Below are 24,489 nucleotides of genomic sequence, written 5' to 3' on the forward strand. Positions count from 1 at the left end.
TTGCAGCTGCAATATGGATGATTAGCTCCAGAAACTAGGCAGAGGATGCTGTAGATTTATGCTGTTTTGAAGAAGGGGACAGGAGGGTGATGTTGCTATGACTTTCAACAGCGGGGCAAAGAATATGCAAAGGAGATTTTGCTCCTTGACAACATAGATCAGATGGTCTCGATTGGACCAGCTCACCTCTTGGTGCGGTTAAGTGTCACCTCTCTGTGGAAAAGAAGGTGTAAGGGTGACCTGGTTTGGGAAAATTGGCAAATTGTGTAGCATCTGACAAAAAAAAATCCCAACAACCCACTAAAAACTAAACAACAAAAAAAACCCCAAACATGGAACTTTTCTGAATGCATTGATGTGCAGGGGATAACAGGCTGGGAGATTTTTGTGGGACTTTGAAGTAGAGGATTCTTGGAGAAGGGAAACCGTAACTCTCACCCACATCCAGAGCTCTGCTGGAAGGGAATGAAAGGAGCCATTAGAATTCTATGCAATTTTGAAGGAATAAGTATTAACGTGAAATAACATTTTAATCTTAAACAAGTACTGCTATGTTACTTAGAAGGGCTGAGGGATAGTGATGAATAGGAGCAGCAGTGAGGCTTGATGGCATATAGTGGTTTGTGTCCTCATAACTTCTATCCTTTCTGTCCATGTTATTTAGAGTTTCTTTCAGTGTCACTTCTTGGTTCATGTGAAAGAACTGTGTTAGTGTTAGCATATAAACTTGCTTTTATGGTTTATGTGACCTGGGATCAAAGCTATTCTCGTGGGGTTCAGAGCAGCAATGCATCTGCTCCAGAAGGGATTTTGTAGGCAAACAAATGGCAAAAACTAGATCTGGGATGGATGTGCTTATTCTCTAACAAAGATATATGCAGTATTTGACAGATGTCAAGTTCTTGTCATGCTAATGTGGGTGGGAATTTTGCTGTAGCCTTCCTTGAAGTCTGGAGTTTGTCCTGTAACCTGAGACTTCGAGTGCTGTTTTTGGGGTGCTGTGAGTGGTTCTGCATTCAGAAACATAACATCCGATACCGTTCACCCAAGAAGTGTGGCAGTCTGTCCAGGCTGTGTGTAGGCATCTAAGTGTCCTTGTTTGTTTACAAAATATTTCATGCCAAAAAACCTACTAAATATGCATTTTCTCCCCACCCACTCTAACACTTTTTTTTTTTTTTTTTAAATTACAGCAGGAAATACTGTTTAAAAATAAACCAGCAGATGGCTTTACTGTTAACAGCACAGTGTGTAGTGTGGAACTTCAGGGCTTCGGTTGTTTTACATGTATTGATCTGTATTCGTAAAGCACTGACTATTTAATCTGTAAAAGGCTGCATTTAAAAATGTAATACAGTATTTTAAATGAGCATGTATGTTGATTGCGAACAAAGCGGCCACAGCAGAACCTTAATATTAGTGCTTGTTGTGCCTCTGGAAAATGGGAAAGACATGCAGTGTCTGTCTAAGGCACTGTATTTGAAAAGTTTTTGAAGAAATCCAGGCAACTTCCTTAAATATGATCACTTCCAGCTATTTGAAACAGATGTAGACTAGGGGCCAGGGATTTGACACAAGGAGGTTCAGGTTAGATTTTGGTTAGTGATGGTCATTGTTCAACATAAATACATAGTTGGACTCCATAGTTACAGTTGCAAACAGTCCTATGGTGAACAATAGTTTTTTTCAAGCTTCTTGATACATTTTTAGAGTACAACGATAAATTGCTGAGAGAACAAAAATGGAACAGAAGTCTCTCCAACAAAAATTTTTCCATGAAACTTTAAAATTGAAAATATACTTCAATTAATAGCTATTTTGAATAATTGGATACCCTTTAATATTTTTTTTTTTTAGCAAAGTACAGTTAATTTAAGAGAGGAGGACTATATTTGTCTGTGAAATGCAGGTAATCCATATTTTTCCTGAACATGCCTTTTTAAAAAGCATTTTTTAATTACTGATGTGCTATAAGTTTCAGTGTTTTCCCATGAATTCAGTTAGAGCATGCTATTGATTTAGATCCTGAGTTTAAAGGAACTGAAATCTTATTTTTTTCATAACATTGAAGTTGATCTGCAGTTTTTAGCAGCTCAAGATTTTAAAGGCAAACCAATCTACTAGAAGGAACAATAAATTTCTTCAGTTAGAACCTCCCACTATGCCTGTTTGGATGGCCCTGGCTGATTATGGCCTGTGAAAATGCATAGTCATACATCTGAATGCTTTTAGTTACTGTTAAAGGGTTTTGCTTAATTAAAAAATGTAAACAGTATGGCTGTATTTATTCATAAATTATGAATGCATATGTATTTCAAGTTCTCTTACTGGGATGTTCTGTGAAAAAGTGCTTGGAGGAGTAAAGCAGTAGGTAGCAGCTTTGAGTGATCAATTCAAAAATACCAAGTACCCTGTGGGCTGCTAGAATAGCTGAGCCTAAGGTGCAGAGACAATTAAAGCTCTATCAGTGATTATATGGTAAGAGTAATTGGAAGGGTCTAACGGGACTGTTTTTATAAGGTACTTTATATGATTGATCTTGAAATTAGTAGTAGTAGTATCTCAAAGTTTGCAGTAAGATTGGATAAATGGAGATAGTTTGTGTAGAAAGTGAGCAAGAATTACTTTCTTTTACATCTTAGTAGCAAACTTATACTCCAAATACTGCTTCTCTTCTGGATTTTACATGAGTCTTTCTTGGCCTTGCTGCAGAGAGAGATTTACTTTCCTAGTCTGAGGAATAGTATTTGTCAGAGATTTCCTTCCTAAACTAAAACTAGGAACTTTATAAATACATAAATAAAAGAAGGCTAAACTTTGACTTCTGGTTTTTGAGTAATTCAAAACTTGGTATGTTACAGAAAACAAGAGCAGACTTCTGTATTTCTTTTCTTTAAATCTTTCCTCCTTACACTAGCTTTGTTATACCTCTCAGAGAAGAAAAGCGAAATAAATATTACAAGAATTAAGTTTATCAGTGTTATGTGAAAAGAATTATTGATTCCTTGGTGATATGACTAGGAGTGATGAAATAGGCCTTTAAAGTTGTTGGGGGAAAAATAAAAGGCCATTTATTTGTGTTCAGTCTCAGCTCTGTGCTGCAGGGTGAGCCTTGGAGGTCTCCCGTAACTCTGAATCTGATGATTGTCTGAAATCTGCATGCTGAATCAGCTCTGTTGCCTCAACATTATTAGAAACAAGATGATTCAGTGGCTTCATTAGGAATTAAGGCTGTACTGCTAATACTTCCAGTGCTGTGCACTCCGTGTAGTACTGTACACAGCAGTGTGCTGCATGAATTGTCAGCTGAGGTGAAGTCCCTGCCCCGCTTGGTGCACAGTCTCCTTTAGGCAGGGAATCCTGCTCTTTTTGAGTTGTCTTTTCTTGATGCATCCTATCTGATCTTGAGGCTTTCATTATGTGAAATGGAATGTCAGTCCAGCTGGTGATGGGAAATTATTCAAAGGTGCTAGAAAGGAGGATACAAAATCCCAGTCAGTATGTGTTCACCACATGTTGACCATTGGCCAGTACCACAGAGGGTACATAACACTGCTGTAAGAGAGACGGGCTCACTGCCTTCCTGAGAAGCCTTTTATTCTCTGCCCACTGCTGGGATGGAAGAAATATTGGTGGTCTACAAGGTTGTAAAGCTTTAAGTTAATGGTATTTTATGTTTAATGCAGCGTAAGCAGCTCTTCCATCCCAGTTCATAGGTCTCTCACTGGAAATTCACTGAGGGGGAGAAAATATCCAAACTCATTACATCTGGTGAACTTCTGTCTTAGTGCTTTCAGTCTACCGCTGCAATTTATTAGAGGGTCCTTTTGTGCTTGCCTACCTGGCAGTGCATCCAGGTGACAGTCTACTGAACAGTGTTGCAGTTAATCTCTAGGTTTAGTATTTTACATACAAACATGGAAATGATGAAAGCTGAAAATCCATCCTTTGCAGGGGTCATGGGGCAGGGGAATGACCTACAGAAACATACTGCTTTTGATGGAGAACACTTTCTTTGCTTTGTGTCCATTAGGTTTTACTAAGCCTGTGTCTGCAGAGATGCCAGATAAAACACCAGGTGGTACAGAACCTGTCCCCAGGAGTGAAGGTTAGTAGTTTTCTTTCTTTTTTTTTTTTTTTTTTTTTTTTTACTAATTATTGAAGAAAAGAAGCATTGTGATTTTGTGAAGAAATTTTTCAAGTCAAAAATGAGTTTCCCTTACTGACCTTAAACTTAAGGGAGCGCTGAAATAATTCTATGTGTGCATGTTAATTTAAGTAGCAGGAAGTTCTCATTTATTTTTGTGTAACCTTTTCCTCCCTCCCTAGCCCATCATTCATGATAGTACTAAAATACATAATAAGGAGGGAGGACCAGTGGGCTGCTAGTATTTGGAGATGTTTTGTCCCCTTTTGATAAAGAGGTCTTGTTGACTGAGGCCAGTTTTTCATATGGAATACATAAGTCTCATAGAACCAAAGCTGACATTTAAGATGTGGGGTGACTGATACAAGGAGGAATTCAATATGCATGATCTCCACTAAAATCAGTGGAATCTTAAAATGCTCAGTCTTTCTGAAAATCAGACCATTTTTTTCTTCTCAAGGTCCATTAACTTTAAATTCCCATATCTGAAAGTTTGGTACTTGGTTTCAGGGAGTATTTGTTCCTTAAAAACAATTGTAATCCTGCTAATTTGAGTCCTTCCTCAGAATCACTGCTGAATGTTTCATTAAAATGTTTTATAAAACTTTTCTATTTGTGAGGTGTTTCTGACAGTTTTGTGGCAAAAAACTTGTAGTAGCTCTTGTATATACTTGCTTTCTAGCTTATAGCTGTCCTCACACAAGATCTGTATTCATTCAAATGTGTGTTTTAGTTTGAATAAAGCTTGCAGCTCAGGCTGGTTTATACTGCTTTCTCTCTAAACCTGAAGAAATACATCTCAAAATTTAGTTTTAAATATTTTTATTGCATTTGAACCTCAATTTTGACATTTGAAAGGCATCCAGTAACATGCTGCAATAATAATTTAAAATGCGCATCAATAACAGCAGAGAAACAAATTTTTTTTCCCTGTAAAGGGTATTAAGCTATGCTTAATTGCAAAAGGCTTTTCAATGAATTTATATTTAAAATTTACTGTAAAGCTTAACACACATTACTATGAGAACTCTTGACACATGAGGAGAAGCAGTTACAGCTAGTCTTTCAACGACTGATCTCTTTCTGATTCACATGCCTCCCTTATAAATAAATTCTTATGCTAAAGGAACTGTGATGAAGTCCAGTTAGAACCAAAGCCTACATTTGTGCCATGATTTAGGATGTGGAACAAATGTGTCTTGTTGGTTGCTTCCTTAGAAGTAGCCTACGTGATCACATCTGTGGCTCTCCTAGGTATTAATGAAGTCTAAGTCTGTTAAAAATACACTGATGATATATGTGTATTGAATTTCTTTTCTGGCTGTGGAACGGTGGCAGATATTGCTGTGTTTCAGCTCTCCAGCCTCCGAGAGGAGTTCTGATACATTAAGCAAGACATAGGGATGATGTAAAACTTTCACATCAGATCTGGGGAAAACTTGCTCTGTCTGTGACAGGTAACTTTATTTTCTCTTATGGCATTTTAATTTACCACATAAACAATTTCCACTAAGCGAATTGTAAGGTTTGCTTTGTTTTTACATCAGGAGTTAGAGAGGGTAGGACTTTTGGCAGCATAGAGCTGTAGATGGGCTGGGAGCAGAGGTCTGGGGGAATGGAAAGAGTCCTGCAGGGCATCATTAATGATTGAGTCACTGATGGCATTGTGTGGCTGTCAAACAAAGATTGATTCTCCTCCATAGGCTGGCAATCAGAGATTGATGCCTGTGAAGTGGGATGGGCGAGGACTGAGAGCTAGCATGTGCATCTGTTAGACACTGAAAAGACAACAGTCTCTGAGGTTAGGATATCCCAGGTACCAGCTTCCAATCATTTTCCTGCTAGCTCCATCCCCAAATTAGAAGGTTGAAACTGAACACAGGATTGTTCATATCTAGGTACAGGAGAGGGAGGCAGGGAGCTGCTTGTTTAATTTTTGGAAGACTCATGAAGCCTTCAGTGTCTCTTTGTTTCTGTAAACATGGTTTCATTTCACCAGAACTGCCAACACATAAAAAAACACGCCAGCAACATTTTTGCATTTAAGCAGGGATCTAGAAACTGTCCTGAGGATCTTGTTCAGTACCTTCAAGGTTTTTGTGCTTTTCAGTAGCTTCTGAAGTCTGTCTAATCAAGCAGACACATAATATAGTGTCCTGCACATTATCAAGGAAAGCTAAAACTGGAAAGCTTTCAAGACACCAAATTTGACTAGAGAGTTTAGGGATACAACAACTAAAAATCTTCTCCATGTATGCTTTGATATACATTTTGAGGGAATTAGTACAAGATTCCTGTGACCTGAAATCTCCATATACACAGAAGACACATGAAAAATGATTGTCTGGGTCATTAAGAAACTGTGCAGATAAGGTTGTGGAACTGTTTATGTATTCTCTCACACATACAATATACACATGTATATACATATATAGAAATGTGTGTATGTACTTAAATCATGAGATCCTAAGGGAGCTGTTCCTGTGGGTGGCATGGTGAGTGCCAGCCTCCTGGGATATGCAGTTTCAGAGTTCCCAAGGTAGTTAGTGGGCATGGAGGTGGCAGGAAACGAGCTCCGTAGGTTTTGAGGTGCAACAGGCAATTTCAGTGAAGCTTGCTGCGGTAGTTTGCATGACACTGTTTCCTAAACCACTAGCATGAGGAACAAAAGCTGAATAACTACTAACAACTTGAAACACTTTTTTCTAGCTTGTAGTAACACATCCTCAGATACTTAGATAGATTACTAGTGATGTTAAAGTAGTAAGAAGTTAATACAATAAAATATAGCTAATTAAAATTATGAGATAATGTTGAGTCTTAATTTTCAAAATATAGTTATTGTATTCTCTTGCAATAAGAGTTTATGAAGTTCTTCAAGCAGTTTGAATAAAAATGTGCTTTAACGGATACAATGTTTAGTAAAACAGTTTAATCTGGATGCTTTGTTTTTAATCGCTCTTCTGAAATTAAATTTTAGATGTTAAAAAAAGGTGAAATAATAAATAAAAATTAATCTTTACTTAGAGACCTGTTCTTACATCTTGATGAAAATCTTCTACTAAGGAAGACATGATACTAGTGTCTTCTAATGATACTAACCCATTAGTGCTGGAAGTTACAATTTTGAGAGGTTTTGTTGTTTTAGTCTCATGAATACTCTTACTTTCAAAGAATGTTATGATAACATTTACTGAAAAGAATTGTCAGGCATATGCCAGGAGCTGCTCTAGCACTGACTTATAAGATAAACTTCCGTAGTCTTTGATCATATGCATCTCTCTCTTTACTTAGCGTTTATACAGTTTACTATTATGTAGAAATGTTTCACTGGTATGACTGAGTCAGAATTAAGAAGCAAGTGTTTAATTTCTCATGTTTAAAATATCACTGCTACTTACATGCGTAAACATTTACGTGAACTTTCTTAATTATTTCCAGACATCTTATTGCTGCTTGGATTTTTTTCCAAAGAAATATTCTTGCTATTGTTGTGATTTTTTTTTTTTTTTTTTTTAAAAAAAAGGTGTATTTGTTACAAAATTCTAACAATTAACCTTTCACATTTATAAGGGTCAAGTTGGGTTGAGCAAAGTGTTGGCAAGGTAACAGATTATCTGGAAACTTTTAAAAAGTCAGTCTTGTCTTAACCTAGCAGTGCCCCTCCCTCCCGTCACCCACTGACCCACTGCTCCATATACTCGAGTTAAGCCATGAAACACACAGAAGCAGACAATTGAGAAATGAGTTTCCTGTAATTTACTGTAACTTAGTCCTTGACTTGAGGGTCTCCAGTGAGTGGGCAGACTATTTGCTTTTCTGCCACCTCTTCTGTCAAACCCTTTAGAGTCAACAGTTACATTTATAAATGTCACTGCTTGCTTTGTGCTATAGGGGCAAAAAAACCCAGGACCTGAAGATTTGGTTGTTGCAAAGATGGAAGTGCGTGTATATCACATGTGAAAAATATTTTTCAAGAAGCTTGTGTAGCTATCAAGGAGCGGTAGACAAACAAATTAAAACAAAAAACCCCTACCATGATCCATGTATAACTGTATCTTAACTGTTTTCCTACGGCAAAGCTATTATATTCTATTTACAATGGATGTATTTAGAACAATGTAGTATGTCAATACCAGGAAGTGGATTGAGTGTATTTCTGGTTTAGCTTGCAAAGGAATTAGCAATTGTTCTGTTCGTTTTTGCTGAAAAGTCACTCTTAAATTTCTAGTATAGTTAACCATTGGAAATTAAGCTGTGACAGAAGTACCCCACCCATTGCACAAATTCCTCCTCATTTGCAGAGGGTCTGCTGCTGTGGCTCACAGCGACGGCTCATGATGATATCTGGAGCTGGGCTCAGATTTTGCTCATTTGAAAAAATTTAGGGGAACGATTGTAGATTTTTTTCATTATGAATTATCTATCTTATAAGAGTAAAACAGTTTTTTTGATAGCTAAACAAAATTTTGATGATTCCAAATGGTTTTCATAAAAAACAAGTACTTCATCCTGTGTATTGTTGACTAACTTTTTTGTTGTGATACCTTTGAACAGCTGTTCATAACATAGCTGGGCTTGCTTCAAAGAAATCAGATGATATCTACCTTTGTACCCATTTGGAAGGCTTCCACACTCAGAGTTTTTGGGGTATCAGTCTAAGTGCTACCTTAGTAGTACCTTTATGCAAAAAACTTAGAAAAGGTATATGGATGTGGGAACCTGTATTAGGTTTCTCCAGTCAGCTTGACTGGTTGTTTTTCTGTGCCTTAAAAGTAGAAATCTTTGAAGAGGAAGATGTGATCTTCTTGCTTTCCCCTTTTCCCCTCCATCTTCTTGCTTAATGAAAGAGCCATGACTTCCCCCAGCTGGATCTTCCCTTACTGATTTAGTGGTTCACACTTGCATCCTGAAGGAAACAAATGTTACACCCGGGCTTTATAAACAGCCACTGACAAATCCCACTGGTCAACAAGCTTATGTCATTGTAAAATACCCTACAGTCACCAGCGGTGTTTTTCCTTGCATTGTGTACCTGATGGCGCTAGTGGGAGCCTACCAGCTGTTACTGTTGTTCGTGATAAGACTCATTTAGTTTTATAACTCCTCTGCCTTGTGTTTGCACGCTACTTCTGCCATAATACATAATGCTGCATAGGAAAAACATGCAAGCGCACCCATGTAAATCTGCAGACTGCCCAATGGGTCATACCTTTCAAATGCAGTAAAGAAAATAGCATCAGTATTTCTACCTCCAAATTTTGCTAAGACTGATTCTTTCATAGCAGGAATGCCAGGGTATGGTCATAGAAGTTAGTAAATGCTGCATGCTGCCTTCTGCGCAACACTGTGGGGGCTATCGGTGGGCACATAGCAGTGTACTGTCTTGTGCCATGTTTATGGAGAACGTTGTTGTTACACTTTATTACTACACCCCTTTTAAAGGAATACAAAAGTAGATGGCAGAATGAAGCATCTTTTCTAAACCTTTTCAGATCTTAAGTGCACGTGAAATCACAGATAATAGCGCACACGCAGGCTTAATGATATATCACTGAGATGGGCACAAAAACATCTGCATGCTGTGAGAGGTTGGCACATCTTTATTTGAAACATTGGTTGTAGGCTGTTGTCATAACGCATAATGACTCTTGTCATAACTCTCTCGAGAAATCTGGGCTAGCTCCAGTCTACTAAAGCTGAGTATTAGGAACAGCCCAAGCAACTGCTGCTCTGCTGTACTTGCATGGCACTTGCTTTGCGGCAACCAGACTGTTAGCAGCCCCAGTGCTCTGCAGTGCGGCTCTCATTCTCAGGTAGTGTTATGATGCATTAAACCACAACATTGAATCAATCTGCTTTTTTCCTGAAAGGAGTTTGATGAACTGCCTTAGTTAGTGTGCCATGCTGATTGGGTCCCACTTTTTTTTCTTGGTTGCCAACAGGCTGTTAACTGGATGGGCTTTTAAACTTCCTCAGCTCAGTGGAGTGAAAAGGAGGAGGTAGTGGTGGTGGCTCCCTTGATCTAGGGTGGTGAAGAGCGGTGAAAGGTAGACTGTTCTGGACATTGTGACATGTTTGAGTACAGTAAAGCCCACTCCTCATCAGAAGTAAAGATGCAGCTGCTGTAATGTTATGGTGGTTAAGTCACTGATTACAAAGGTTGGGCTGTTAACAGGTAGAATAACTTGTTCTTCAAGTGCCAGGCACTCTCCTTGGTGTCCTGTCTGGCTGCTATCCCACCAGAGATCAGTGCTTCAGTCATCCACAAGTTATAGAAAGCTTCTGTGGCCTAAACTGCTTAAACTTGAGGTTTGAAAAACTTTTGGGTTTTTTTATATTGATGGTCCCATTTTTAAAGAATTACTTTTGCTTTTCTGTCTCAGTAGTAATTAATTCTTAGTTCTCAAGCGATTAAGAAGTGTAGCACTTGTGTTTGATGCACTTTTTTGCTTTTGTATAAATAAATTGTACATTGTACAAAATTATGTGTATCGTGATTTATAAATAATGTGCACATATTAAATAACCAATTATGAGTAGTACAGAATAGGGAGACTAAATGTGGGTTGCATGAAGTAATCAAATGTGATGTGTCTTGACGAAAAACAGCTAGTTTCTTTAAAGCACTTCTGAATGCTAATGCTCCAATTTATTTCTAAATTGATGTTCCAAGTTGAGAGAAACCTAAAACAACTCAAACATTCCCGGAGAAGCAAAGGTTCCTTGTTAAAGCAGAGAAACAAGTGGTGTACTAGTTTTCTGTGTATTTTAGTGTAAATATTCCTCTCTGTTGGATGATATTTAAAACTGGTTGAAGATGGCCCTCTGCTAACTGTGAACTTTTTAAAAAAATTGTTTACATTTTAAGCTGCAAACTGTAATTTGACCATCAGCCTGACTGAAAGCTGAACTTGTTTATCCAGAGTAAAATACTGCCAGTAGAATTTTTAATGATACAGTTCTCAACTTTATCACATTTATGTAAGAAACAACCCCACCCCCAAATTGCTCCACAAACGGAGCCTGAAAGTAAAACACAGCAATGCCATAAATGAGTTCTCAGCATCTGCCTTTCTGATCAGAACAAAAATTTTAGTGGTCTGTTTGCACTGCTCGAAATTGCCAGTGGAGGCAGAGGGCAGCTGCAATGGGGCCCAAGCAATGTGACCTGCATGGTGAAACAAGGCAGGGAGCACCCAGTGCTCCCAGCTCCTGCACCAGCATTCTTCTAAGGATGGCTCACCCTTCATGCTCCTTGGTGGGATCAGAGGGGGGAACATTTCCCTTCATGGTGGTTGTCCATCAGGAATGATAAACAGTGTCTAATTATTAAGGTTATTAATTTGAGCTTAGCTGGGTATATAAAATACTTTAAAGAAAATGATTGATTGAATACTCCTTCATAAATAGCATTTTTTATTTTTGTGTCATGCTTAGCATCTGTCTTGCTTACCATCTCAGAAATGTGCTGCTGGTCCTAAAGAAGCTGTTGCAGATTTAAATTCTCTTTTCCTGTTTAAAATAATTTGAGTACCATAATAGTTCTTGGAGAAGACCCTGGACAGAGGGTACACTCCGATATCTCTGTAACACTGCAGTCTTAGCTGTGCGTGACCTGGAGTGAAAATATAGAAGCACTATTCTGTGATTACAAATGTTAGCAGTATACTTTACACCTGCTCTTTCTAGGTCAGGAATAATAGCCATGGCTTCTCTTGAGATTTTGTTTTTTATGGGAAGACTATCACCAAACAGAACAGTTATTTTTGTTAAAACAGCTACTATGTGTTAAATTACTGTTCTGCAGTACTTAGAACACCCTAAAAAGATTTAAAGTAGTTTCCTTTGCCAGTTTCATCATGGGTTTGGGAGGTGGTTTTTTGTTTTGTTTTTTTTAGTATCATATATTCCAGGGTTTTTACTGCTCCCCATATTGTTGTGTGGAAACACAAACAACGGTAAGAACTCTAGACTGCTGCCAACTGCAGAAGGGTTAATATACAGAAAATGCACAATAGTAACAGTTAATCTTTCTGTTAGTGTTAGTATTGGATTTTACTTACACTAATAGGGTGTAAACTACATTTAAGTACTGTAAAGTCAACAGTTTCTTAAACGTAAATCAGTGCTTTTCCCCCCCTTTTGAAATTTCCTCCATATTTTATCTTGCTGCTTTATTCAGGTGACATGCCAGAAATCTGTTTTCAGATTCTCTGGTTTCCCCTCCTCCCCAGCCATATTTCTTCCAAAGCAACTTAAAGGACATCGAAGAATAAGAGGCAAAAATTGATTACTTACTGCTAGTTAAAGTAAGCTGCAACTCTTAAGATAATGTAACTTTGACAATCTAATTTATTTCATCCTGGGCTGACTGCAGCCGTAAAACCAAAAGATCCAAAGTGGTAAAAATAAAGATACAAAGACTTTTTACCCTTTGAGTTGCCCAGGCATGCAGCAGCACAGTTACCTCCAAGTTATTTACCACTTGACTCTTAAGAACTTCAGCAAGTACTATATAGTTAGCAAATTCAAGCCTGCTAATATTAATTATCACTTAAGAGTCGTAGTGGGTTTTTTTTGTCTTTTAGTCACCTAATTATATGTCTAGAAGTAATTTCAAACTATGCCACTAACATTAGAAGTGGGCTGAAAGGCCTTGATATAGCCTAAATTTAGAGAGATTAATACAGAGGAAAGCATAGCTGTTAGGTTTTGCTTTTTTAATTGACTCCCTATAGTTTAATTTAGCTTAAAAGAGGAAATTGCTGCTTGCTGCTAAACCAGAAGAGGAGCTAGCTTTGATGCTTTATGAGTGATAAAATATTAATAGAAACTTTCTACATGTTTTGGTCCACCATGTCAAACTACTGAAGACAGCTTCTTGAAGAGTCAGCAAGCTGAAGAGAGCAGGAGGTGAAGTGGGGGGAAAGGTGGGAGACTGCTTCTGTTGCACTGTATCCAGGTCCATTAGTGGTGCAGGCAAAAGAGCCTCGGAGAGGTTGGATTTAGCATGCAGGAGGCTTTTATTCTTTAAATTAAAGCCACATTATGTTCTGGTAGCCTCTTTGGTCAGAACATGCTGTAAAACTGATTGTGCAGTTCAAGACATTAAAAGTTGCCAAATCCTTTGAAAATAGTAGCTGTTCTTAGTTGTGGGTTTTGTGGAACAGGGCTTAATATAAATTCCATTACACACATCTTGGCAGTGGTCCCTACAGCATATATTTTATAGAATAATTAAAAATGGACACAACATCCAGGTGCAATATACAGTTTTCTTCCCATATGCGCACAATGTAGTCTGTGCTTCAGATGATGGAAGGACTAAGAAATTTTTTAAGGTGGGAAGTGTTTGAATATAACCTCTCTCCTAGCAAGTCTGGACTTTCCTTGTTTGGGAAAGCCAAGCAATCCAAGTTATTTGACTTCTGTTATGTCTAGTTTCTGTCCAGATAGTTACAAACAACGTGCTTCCTCTCAATGTCTATGTTTGTAAGAAGGGTGAATATTAGTTTATATATTTGTACTTTTTCACTGTATAAAAATTTCATGTTGATGGTTTAATCTTATCTCGTGAGAGGGTATATCTTTCACAATGGAAAGCAATATTTGAAGAATCAAGTTATGTACGAGGCTAATCATTAGGGAATTTTGCCTGATGTCTGGCCAGGAGATGGTTCTGTCTGGTCATGTCCAAAGCAAGCCAGCATTTCTAAAGATGGGACGTCCTGTCTTGAATATTTTTTTAATTAAATATCTAGTTCATAGGCAACAGGAAATCCTTTAGGAAGATATGACTGCCGTGACTCTCCCAGAAAGAAGATGGCTGCATTTCAAGGTTTGTCCCCAGTTAGGATCCCTACCCAGTGAGACAATCTTGGTATCAGATCCCAGCCCTAGGAGCTAAGTAATCATTCAAAGTGAAACACAAGAGAGCCTTCTTTGGCCTGTAAGTATAGATACGTAAAAATGGAATTTTTCCTCTTGTGTCTCATGTCTTTAGTAATTTATTTTTTTCCCACAATTGAGTAGTAGTAAAACAAATTAATTTTATTTAAAGACTGACTAAAGTTTTTGGAAATCATAGGCTTTCCGCTTTCAAAGAGGTGGCAGTATTAACTCGAGGCACTGGTCTACTCTTACAGCACCTGGCACTCAAATATGAAATTGAAGGTGCCCCAGAGTTGCCCTCCTCAACCTGACCACACAAATATTTCCTGACCTGCTAAAACAGGCAAAGTATTTAAAGACTTGTTCCACTGACAGCTGCTAGCTAGAAAATCCTTTCACGTGACAGAAAGAAGATTTTCTCGAGTGTGAAGTCTGCCATGAACTTGTTGCTCATTTCTCTCCTCAGAAATATTTATGAAGAATGTCCTAATTTTATTATAAAACCATATTAATTATTAAAGGTATTTGTTTAGTTCTGCTGATTGTTATCCCTTCTCATTTCCATCTCTTGAAAGAGAAAACTCACACCCATATCTTCTCATGTACATGGACCCACTTCTTCAGACTTTGGTGTTAACAGGGCACTGTGCTACAAGCCTGGATGGAAGGAGGTGGGTTCTTGCAGTTAATGGAGTAATGGGTGGGTGTAAGAAGCTATGTGGTTGAGTTGTGTTGCAGGACTGAAGCTTTAGGTTGCATCTGGAAATTATAATTTTGGGATATACAAATATAATTATTTGGCCTGTTGCATATTTTTTGTTAACATTGTGCATTTAATGAAGTGCTCAGAAATATTTTAACTGTTTCATAAGAGAACTGCTGAAGGAAAATAATGCCTGCACTTCATATGGCAAAGAAGTCTAATGCCATTGAGAACTTGAGTTCTTGTGTTTGTTACAGTTCTACAACTCACGGCAAGACCTGGCTACAGCTGGGAGAGCAGGGACTGATGGCTTTTGAACAGGTCTTATGTTTATGCCTAATGTTTTCTAACAACAGAGTTTGTCTACTATGCAATGCTGCCAGTTTGGAACTGTAGAGAGGGTACTGATTTTTTTGGCCTACACCCAAAGCTACAGGGGCTCATGATGATATGACAAGCTTCATTTGATTTGGAGAAGCAATGGGAACTCAAGAGTGCATCCTTCAGTGCTGTGTGCTTCTGGGGAAAATGCTCTGGACACTGCTTCCAGAAACTTGTATGTTGAGTTTAGCTTTCTCACTGACAAAAATTGTTTCTAAATACAGCTGTGCCTCTGCAATCTTCTATTGTGACTTAACTTTCGTAATATATATGAATGTTGTGCATTTATTGCAGAGCGCGACTTGCTCATTGCTTCGGGCCTGGCTGGAACCCACATTATTAATACAGCAGCTCCAGTCCATTTTGCCACACATCTTTCAGACAGATGGAGAAACATGGATATGATTCAGATCATGCCTTTGGAGCCACTTTGTGCTCTAAATCCAACATCCCAGCGTGTTCCTATGCCTTGTGCTGCGCTGAGCTCTCCTGGCCAGGGAGAGGAACGGTACAACCCTATCAGAGCAGGCTTTGGTCCCAGCTGGGGTTGTGTATCCAGGGCACGGGAGAGTGAGCCAAAACCACCAGAATTACCACGCATTTTTAAGTGCTGAGCCCTTCTTTTTGTGAACAGACTGAAGGCAGTGGTTAAGACTTTGGAAGGCAGGTAACTTCTTCCTGCCTCTGCTCTCCCCCAGCTTGATTGGTTTTAATTTTCTTTTTTTTTTAATTTTTTTTAATTTTTTTTTATGGGCCCTGCTGGGAAGGATCTGACTCAGCTTTTTATATTCTCTTGGTGTTTGAGAATGTACTTGTTTTTTAAATGGAAAAAATTTTTTTTTGTTTTTTTTTTTTTTTCTTTGTATTTTTCACTTCTCTTCCTCTTTGGGGATGCTGAGCCTGAATTTGGGTGATAGCTTTATGGTGGCTTCTGTGGGTCCCTTTCTTGAGAGGTGGGGAAATCAAAGTTTTGCTGAGAATAAAAATCAGTGTACAAGCTTTTAAAGTTCATGAATTTAAAAGCCATGAAATTACTGCTGTAATGGAAACATACAATACCCAAAACCAGGTTTGCACTTATCTATGGTGGGAAAATGTCATTGTATTGTTGTCAGTTCTGAATACAGACAAATAACTGCCTTTTTATAAAATTGTCAAAGTTTATAGGCATATTTACTTTACAGCTACTTTTATAAGTTACCCACACCCTTCCCTGCATGTGAATAAAAGAACTAGAAAGGTCGCACTGATAATGTCATACCAGGAAATCTTTAATGTAAAATACAGATAACAAGGGGGGGGGGGGGGGAACTTGGGGTGGGGGAAATCATACTGAAGGTAATGTACAGAGGGGAAAAAATACTGCTTTTACTTCTGTGCCTTTCTTTTCTTTTGAGTTTAAAGAAAAATTATATAACACAGCTTGCCTCTGACATAAGCCAACAAATGTGTTTGTAAGCACTGATATACAAGGACACTCCTTGGTTCCATGTTTGAGCCTTTATAATTCTTCTAGAATTGAATGTGAATTAAAAAAAACGATGCCCCACCCCCCCACCACTCCACCCCCCAAAAAACCCAAACCCAAAACAAAAACCCAAACCCAAGAAAACCCAAAAAAACCAACAAACCCACCTGAATCTTGCAGAGTTGAAAGTTAGTGCCTGTTGACCAAACTAGATCCTGCTTAATCTTTTTCTGCCAAGTTAGACATTCTGGCAAGTTTCCTCAAGTCTGGATGTATTCAAGTACTGTATTTGGCAGACTTAGTTTGTTACGAAGTAAAGATATATGAAAATCCCAGTTCAAACATTTCAGCCTATAGCTGTTTTTACAATCTGTCAAGAAGCACAACTAATTGATATTTCACTTTATACATTGGATATAATTTTTCTTACAGTACATTATGTATCTGGAAGTAGATTTTCCACTTAAATGTCAAGTTCTGCTACTATGTATTTCATCTGAAACACTTTATAGTATGTAAAGTTTTACTGAATATGTGCTCTCTCTACTCAGTGATATATAGTAACATTTGTAAGTCACTAACAAAAGGTTGTTACCTTTTTTCCTACCTTTTTTCAAATTAACATCTTCCAAGTCTTGGATTCAAAGTGTTTAATCTGACTTTCATACACAGCCTGTCCCTGCAGAGGTGACATCCTTGTTGTCTTAACTTTGAGTTTATGAAGAACTGCAAAATCAATACATATGAGACATTCTGTATTTGAACAGGATTATTTGAATACTTTTGATGCTTTTGTCCCTTGTATAAAGCTAAAATTTAAAATGATAACAGTAAAATCAATCAAAACTATATGGTTTTGATTGTAAATGTTAATTGGTCTTTTTTTCCAAATGCAGTGCTAGATTTTGGTGTCCACAGCAGTAATTCCACTTGTCAATTTAAGTATTACCTATTGGATTTGGTGCATGGGAAGAAAAGTGGTGATTTTTGGTTTTAAACTAGTTTTGGTTTAGCTGAGGGAAAATATTGTGGACTTTCTGATGGAAAGAGTAAACACTAAATCTGTGCCTGTGGGAGAGGTCACTAGAAGTTTCTAAAGCCTGGAAGGACTGCAGCAGGGGTACAAGCCCATTCTCGGCATAATGGGGTCTTTGGAAGCTGGAGACCTGACTTGCAAAGATTTCATTTCTGATATACTCTTTAGAAAGAGATTTAGTCTTAAAAGCAAGAACTTATATTGGAGAATCAACCATGAGAAAGAGATTTTATCCCTAATTATGCCATCAGTTCAGTCCTGTTTCTAGACTGAACATGTCTGTGTATTTAGCTTCCAACATTAAACTTTTGTTACATTGAAGAAATGGTTGTCACCCTCAGACAGGTACTTATGGACTGTGTAAGCCGAATAGATCAAGCTTGTTTTGTCTGTCACTGTAACATAGGGTTTCTGACAGTAAATGATTCTCATGCCTTATTTTGCAGTCTTCACGATTTTTTGGTGTTCTTTTTGAAATGTAAGTGCTAGGACTTGACTGTATTCGAATCCTGCACCTCTTCTTATTTGTCTGGAAGTAGGCATCATTTCCTTACTTCCACTTGATTAAAATGCTTAAGATTTGTAAATACAAAAATAAATACAAAAAATACAAAATACAAAAAATACAAAATACAAAAAATATTTGTAAATTTGTAAATAAGGGAAAACTGGCCTCCCAACAGTTTAGAATTAAACAGCACAGGCAGAAACTTGATGAGATTAAATATTGCTGTGTTCCTAAAATAACTTGAAAGGCTTTGTAGGAAAGGTACTATCTTATTAGTAGATTACACAGTGTTACACTTGGGCACCTAAATAAGCCAAAAGTTGATTTTCTTTATTTCTCACAAGAAATCCACTTGGAACAGCATATTCTCCCCTTGTAACTGATGCAGATGACAGGAATTCTTTTCTGCTGACATGGAATAAAGGCTAATCCAGGTCAGACAGTGCCTTGTAATTAATGCGCATTCTTTTTCTTTTTTTTTTTTTTTCCTGTTCTTTTTTCTCTTAGGTAGGAAGAAGGGAGCAATCCCTAGTTTAAAGCTCTGACCTAGTCCAAAGTGATTCTAAAGCTTTTGAATGGAATGCAGATTACAGAGTAAAAAAAAAAATAAGAGCCCTTTTTACAGATAACGTTTAAATTCAGAAATCCAGAGGGTTTTTTGTAGGATTTCCTTTTTTTTTTTTTTTTTTCCCCCTTTCTGGCAGTTTGCAGACAAACAGTATCTTATATTACTATATAAGAGCTATCTCAGGGTGTTTGAAGGGTTAAGGGGAAAGGAGGATAAAAGCTACTTTGAGCTTACTTTGTTACCTTGAACTTTGAATGCTGTTGAATATAGCAGTCATCTGTGATCACAGGTATTTTAGCAGCTGTATAATCGAAAACTATAAATGTCCAGATAGGAAATGATCCAGTAATTAGAGGAAACAGTACTGAACCTGATGACTTAGAGTCACTTTCATTCTTAAATCACACAGTTGTAGCTGTTAGACTTTATCCTGTGATCTCTTCTCAGTACCTTGGCAGAGTACTTGAAAACCCTGATAATCAGATTGGCTGAGAGTTAGAAAGAAGGATTTCTGACTTACTTTTTGTAGCTCCCTACCAATGAAGTGCCTCCTGGCTGAGAGGTAGACTGGGGAGGAGGATAGAGGCTGGTCTCCTTCAACTAGATGTCTACCTCTTTTCCTTTGTTTATGTTGTATTGCAAACATTGACAACCATGCAAGGGAGGGCTCTTGGGTGGTTTTGTATACATCCCACTGAAATCTAAACACCCAACAAAGCTTGAAAAAGAGCTCAGGTTTTTAAGTTGGAGGGGTTTCAGAAGAAAAATATTGGTGGCCTGTTTACTCAACAGATGGGAAATATGTGTAGTTCCTGTGTGTAATACAGCCATGAATGTTGGTTTTTTGTGGGTTTGTGTGAACCTTATGAAGCTCATTCAAAAGTGAAATGGATTTGTCTAAAACTAAGTAGGATTTTGAAAGTTAGGCTCAGAAGTCATCAGCGAAGTAATTACTAAAAGTTGTACAAGAGAGCTCTGTTTTCAGAGACACAAAAAACCCCTATCACTTCTGTAATGTTGAATAGTTGCTTAGTTATTTTTCTATGTATACACATAGTATTATCTACTTCTTCAAAGCACTCATGTGTTTTTGCATATTATGTCTATTAGTCTTGTGATATGACTCAGTGATCAAAATAAAATGTTAAAATAATGGCTCATGAATCTGTGTGTTGGCTTAGTCCTAATTATGGCTTATGTTGCTAAAAGTTACCTTGTCATCTCTTCAGGTTCTCCCAAGAGATTATTCTTGCTAAAATGCTGAGAGTCCTCTTTATCAATATTGGATACTGAAAACGCTATGTTGTTAAACAGTTTGGTGCAATAAATGCTAAAATATACAGTGATCCGCTGCCTTTATTTACCACTGTGGTAAATAAACAGAAACATGGGTTTTGGTTAAAAGTTTTAAGGAAACTGCATTTAACTCTAACTTTCTGCTTAAAATGTGTTCCTTTCAAAGGACTAATATGTTACACTGGAGACTGAGTAATTTGGGCTGATCAGTGGACCACCATCTTTGATAACAACAAAAAAAAACCCTGAAGAAACTGTATCCTGGAGCAAATACAGACACACACAAAATCTCTTTGTTGTCTGCTTTGGGTCACATTTGGTTGGCCTACAGTCAGTCCAAGTCCTTGCAGTGAGCATTTCTGAACTCTGTGACTCCATACCCAAGGCCTAACCTCCAAATTAATTGTTGGAAACTTAGCCTTTTGTCTTAATTGGCCATGGGATGGGTAAGCAATTTGTAAGCCAGTTGAAAACAGTCATCTATGTATGCATATATAGACCCTGCTCTATTTCCAGCCTTATTTAGGTGATTTTCTAAGACTATGTAGAGGACTCTGAAGGTGTTTTGTGTGGAGCAAGGAAGGTATTGCTGTGGTCATCTGGTTAAGATTGGGGGCCTGCTTAAAGTCATGTATAGTGCTTACATTATTACGTACTGTATTTCTGTCCTCCTGTATTCAGTACAGGCACCAGTAGCACAGCTGGATTTTGGAGAGGTACCGTCATGGGCAAGGAGACATCTGAGCTGGTGCTGAGTCACAGCCCTGGCACTGGGGAGGCTCACGCCCTGTTTTAGGAGCTCAAATGCTGCTGCCTTCTTGTGTGACCTTGGCACATTGCTTAGTATCACTGTGCTGTGTCCTTGTATCCACAATATAGTTGTGACTGGTATCACAGAATCGTCTTCTGAAGTTTATTCAGTGTATTTTAAGATGCTTAAGATATTACAACATACTTTGTATGTAAATGAGACATGGGAGGGCCATGTCCAGAAAACATATATATATATATGCTATAGATGCTATTTCTCTGCTAAAAAAAAAAAAAAAAAAAAAAAAAAACACAAAAAAAACCCCAAAAAAACAAAACAAAAAAACCAAAAAAACAAAAAAAGAAAGTTTTGAAATACCTCCTGTAAGTTGTGCTGGCAATAACAGCAATTCTAGTGTTAGCATGGATAAAACGTCATTTTAAAGTGCTTATCGCAAGAGAAATCAGCATATTTGGACTCTGTCTGTGGACTAAGTCTGTGGGACCGGATGGGTTACACCCAAGGGTGCTGAAAGAGTTGGCAGATGTGCTTGCCAAGCCGCTTTCCGTGATTTACCTGAAATCATGTCTAACTGGGGAGGTCTCATTGGACTGGAGGGTGACAAATGTGACACCCATCTGCAAGAAAGGACGATCCAGGAAACTCTAGACCTGTCAGTCTGACCTTGGTGCCAGGGAAGGTCATGGAGCAGGTCATCTCGAGTGCCATTACAAGTCATATAATGGACAACCAGATGATCAGGCCCAGTCAGCATGGGTTTATGAAAGGCAGGTCCTGCCTGACAAACCTGATCTCCTTCTGCGACAGGGCGACCTGCTTATTGGATGAGGGAAAGGCTGTGGATGTTGTTTACCTTGACTTTAGTAAAGCCTTTGACACCGTTTCCCACAGCATTCTCCTGGCAAAACTGGCTGCTCGCAGCTTGGATGGGCACACACTTTGCTGGGTAAAAAACTGGCTGGATGGCCGGGCCCAAAGAGTTGTGGTGAATGGAGTTAAATCCGGTTGGCGGCCGGTCACGAGTGGTGTCCCCCAGGGCTCGGTTTTGGGGCCACTCCTGTTTAACATCTTTACTGATGACCTAGATGAGGCGATCAAGTGCACCCTCAGTAAGTTTGCAGATGACACCAAGTTGGGTGGGAGTGTTGATCTGCTCGAGGGTAGGGAGGCTCTGCAGAGAGATCTGGACAGGCTGGAGCGATGGGCTAAGGCCAACTGTAGGAGTTTCAATAAGGCCAAATGCCGGGTGCTGCACTTGGGCCACAACAACCCCCAGCAGCGCAACAGGCTTGGGGAGGAGTGGCTGGAGAGCTGCCAGTCAGAGAGGGACCTGGGGGTGTTGATTGACAGCCAGCTGAACATGAGCCAGCAGTGTGCCCAGGTGGCCAAGAAGGCCAATGGTGTCCTGGCTTGTATCAGAAATAGCGTGGCCAGCAGGGACAGGGAAGTGATCTTACCCCTGTACTCGGCACTGGTGAGGCTGCACCTCGATTACTGTGTTCAGTTTTGGGCCCCTCACTACAAAAAGGACACTGAATGACTCGAGCGTGTCCAGAGAAGGGCAACGAAGCTGGTGAAGGGTCTGGAGCACATGTCATATGAGGAAGGGCTGAGGGAACTGGGGTTGTTTAGTCTGGAGAGGAGGAGGCTGAGGGGAGACCTCATCACCCTCTACAACTACCTGAAAGGAGGTGGCAGAGAGGTGGGGATGAGTCTCTTTAACCAAGTAATAAGCGATAGAACAAGAGGGAATGGCCTCAAATTGCATCAGGGAAGGTTTAGACTGGATATTAGGAAGTATTTCTTCACAGCATGGGTTGTTAGGCGTTGGAATGGGCTGCCCAGGGAGGTGGTGGAGTCCCCATCCCTGGAGGTGTTTAAGAGTCGGGTTGACATAGCGCTGAGGGATATGGTGTAGTTGGGAACTGTCAATGTTAATGGTTGGACTGGATGATCTTCAAGGTCTTTTCCAACCTAGACGATTCTGTGACTCTACTACAAAGTTCCCGGAAGAATGCATTTAAGCAAGTGATTGACCTTAAGTGAATTAACGATTCATATTTAGAGAGGCTGACATGCTCATGGTGAAGTGCTTGTGCTATAGTTCTCATCCTGTAGGAGAAGAGCTATGATTTCATGACACAGCTAAGCAGATGTATTGCTAGTACCATAAGAAGGAATAGTCACATCCTCTCTCTAGTTATGTATTCACTTACCTCTGCTTGCTCTCACCCAGCATACAACCCATGATGTTTCAGGAGCAAGACCAGCAGGCAGTTAATTTTTTTTCTTGATTTTGGGTGGGGATTATTTTGTTGTTATTTTGTTTTTTTGCATCCCCACTGTTTAGCCATCCCTGAGCCAACTTGCTATGGAGCTTTGCTGCTAATCATCCATGTTGGTTATAAATATTCTGCAGGGAAAATCATACTTTTTGCGGTGGATTTTCCCAACTTTGTCCAATGTGAAGGCTGAATTCAAGATTAATTCAGAACTTAATAAGCTGTTCTGCTTCACACGTGCTGAAGAAATGACTGTAGCATTATTTTCCCCCCTCCATGGTGCTAACTCTGAGCTAATGAAATAATGGAGCTTCTGGATTCAACCAATACAAACATACTTTGCCTCTGAAGTAAATGAGGAGCTGTTTCTCATCCAGCCAGGGCAGTGTGATACTTTTAATGCTGAGTTGGGAAAGGATGTAAATGATAGGTCTTTTCCAACCTAGACAATTCTGTGATTCTGTGATAGCTTTACACGAGCAACAGGCACAGCCTGCAGAGAGAAAGTGGGGTTTTCAATTGCTCCTGGGTGAGGCTTTGAAATCTGGGTCTGTTTATTTCCTTGCCTGTAACACTTGAATGAGTCCCTGACTTGCCTAAGGAACCTGATAGGAACTTGACTGTGTTCTAGGCAACCCATAGGGAAGAATTTCACTTGTCATCGCAGGGGAATTTCCTCTTCTTTTCATCCTCCATGGTTAGTAGCTAGTGATGTTTCACTCTGCCCACTACTCTTCTCTGTTCTGATCATCCCAGATCTTATCCTGAGGCAAAAAAGAAGCTGTTGCCAATCATATCTCTACAAAGTAGTAACTATCTACTGCTGTAAGGCTCTTCAATGCCTGCTGCTCATATTGTTACAGGAGATGGTTGGTTGCAGCTGGAACAAGGTAGATAACTGAGGATTGTTGGCTGGGTCTATTTCAGGTTAAGCTTCACCCAGGCTGTAGCACAGTGAGTTTGTCAAAATGTTGACAGTTTTGGTTGAGAGATTAAATTACAATGATAGTTACTCTTTGATTATGGATTTACAAAAGATGGTCTTAATATACAAATATAATCTTAAAAACATTTTTACAATGACAGTTGGATACTACAGCTCTCAAGCCCTCATGGGTCTTTTCCAGTTGAATTAAAGGGAAGTAGCATCGCTGTGCCAGAATTCAGGAGGATCTGCTGTACTGCAGATTACAATCCAAAATGAAAAGCATGAAACATACTGTTTGAAAAAAATTTGAGTCTCCGTATCATGAGCAGGAGAAAGGCAGATATCCTTTTATTGACAGATTAAATGGTCCCAGTTTGGAGAAGTCAGTGTGCAAATACACACCAAGGAGAAAACCAGAAAGGTCTCGGGGTTTCCTCTGAAACTGCATCTATAAAGGGTGGAAGAAAGGAGACCCTGCCCTTACCTTAAGGATTGGGAAATGATGC

General features: G+C 38.9%; 1 protein-coding gene across 5 annotated transcripts in view; it reads left to right on the plus strand.

Moving 5' to 3' along the window:
• The window catches only part of PLEKHG1 (pleckstrin homology and RhoGEF domain containing G1), a 130,422-nt gene that overhangs the window by 32,465 nt on the left and 73,468 nt on the right, over window positions 1-24,489 (plus strand). For 3 of the 5 annotated variants that reach the window (XM_074818750.1, XM_074818752.1, XM_074818751.1), the window contains one exon: window positions 4,034-4,108. In XM_074818750.1, the coding sequence (XP_074674851.1) occupies window positions 4,060-4,108 (49 nt within the window). In that variant the 5' untranslated portion in view covers window positions 4,034-4,059. Of the gene's footprint in view, window positions 1-4,028; window positions 4,109-5,485; window positions 5,605-24,489 lie in introns of those variants that run through there. The other 2 variants (XM_074818753.1, XM_074818755.1) reach the window with 2 other exon arrangements.

The sequence above is a fragment of the Strix aluco genome, chromosome 3 (assembly GCF_031877795.1).
Source record: "Strix aluco isolate bStrAlu1 chromosome 3, bStrAlu1.hap1, whole genome shotgun sequence".
In the NCBI taxonomy this organism is placed as follows: Eukaryota; Metazoa; Chordata; class Aves; order Strigiformes; family Strigidae; genus Strix; species Strix aluco.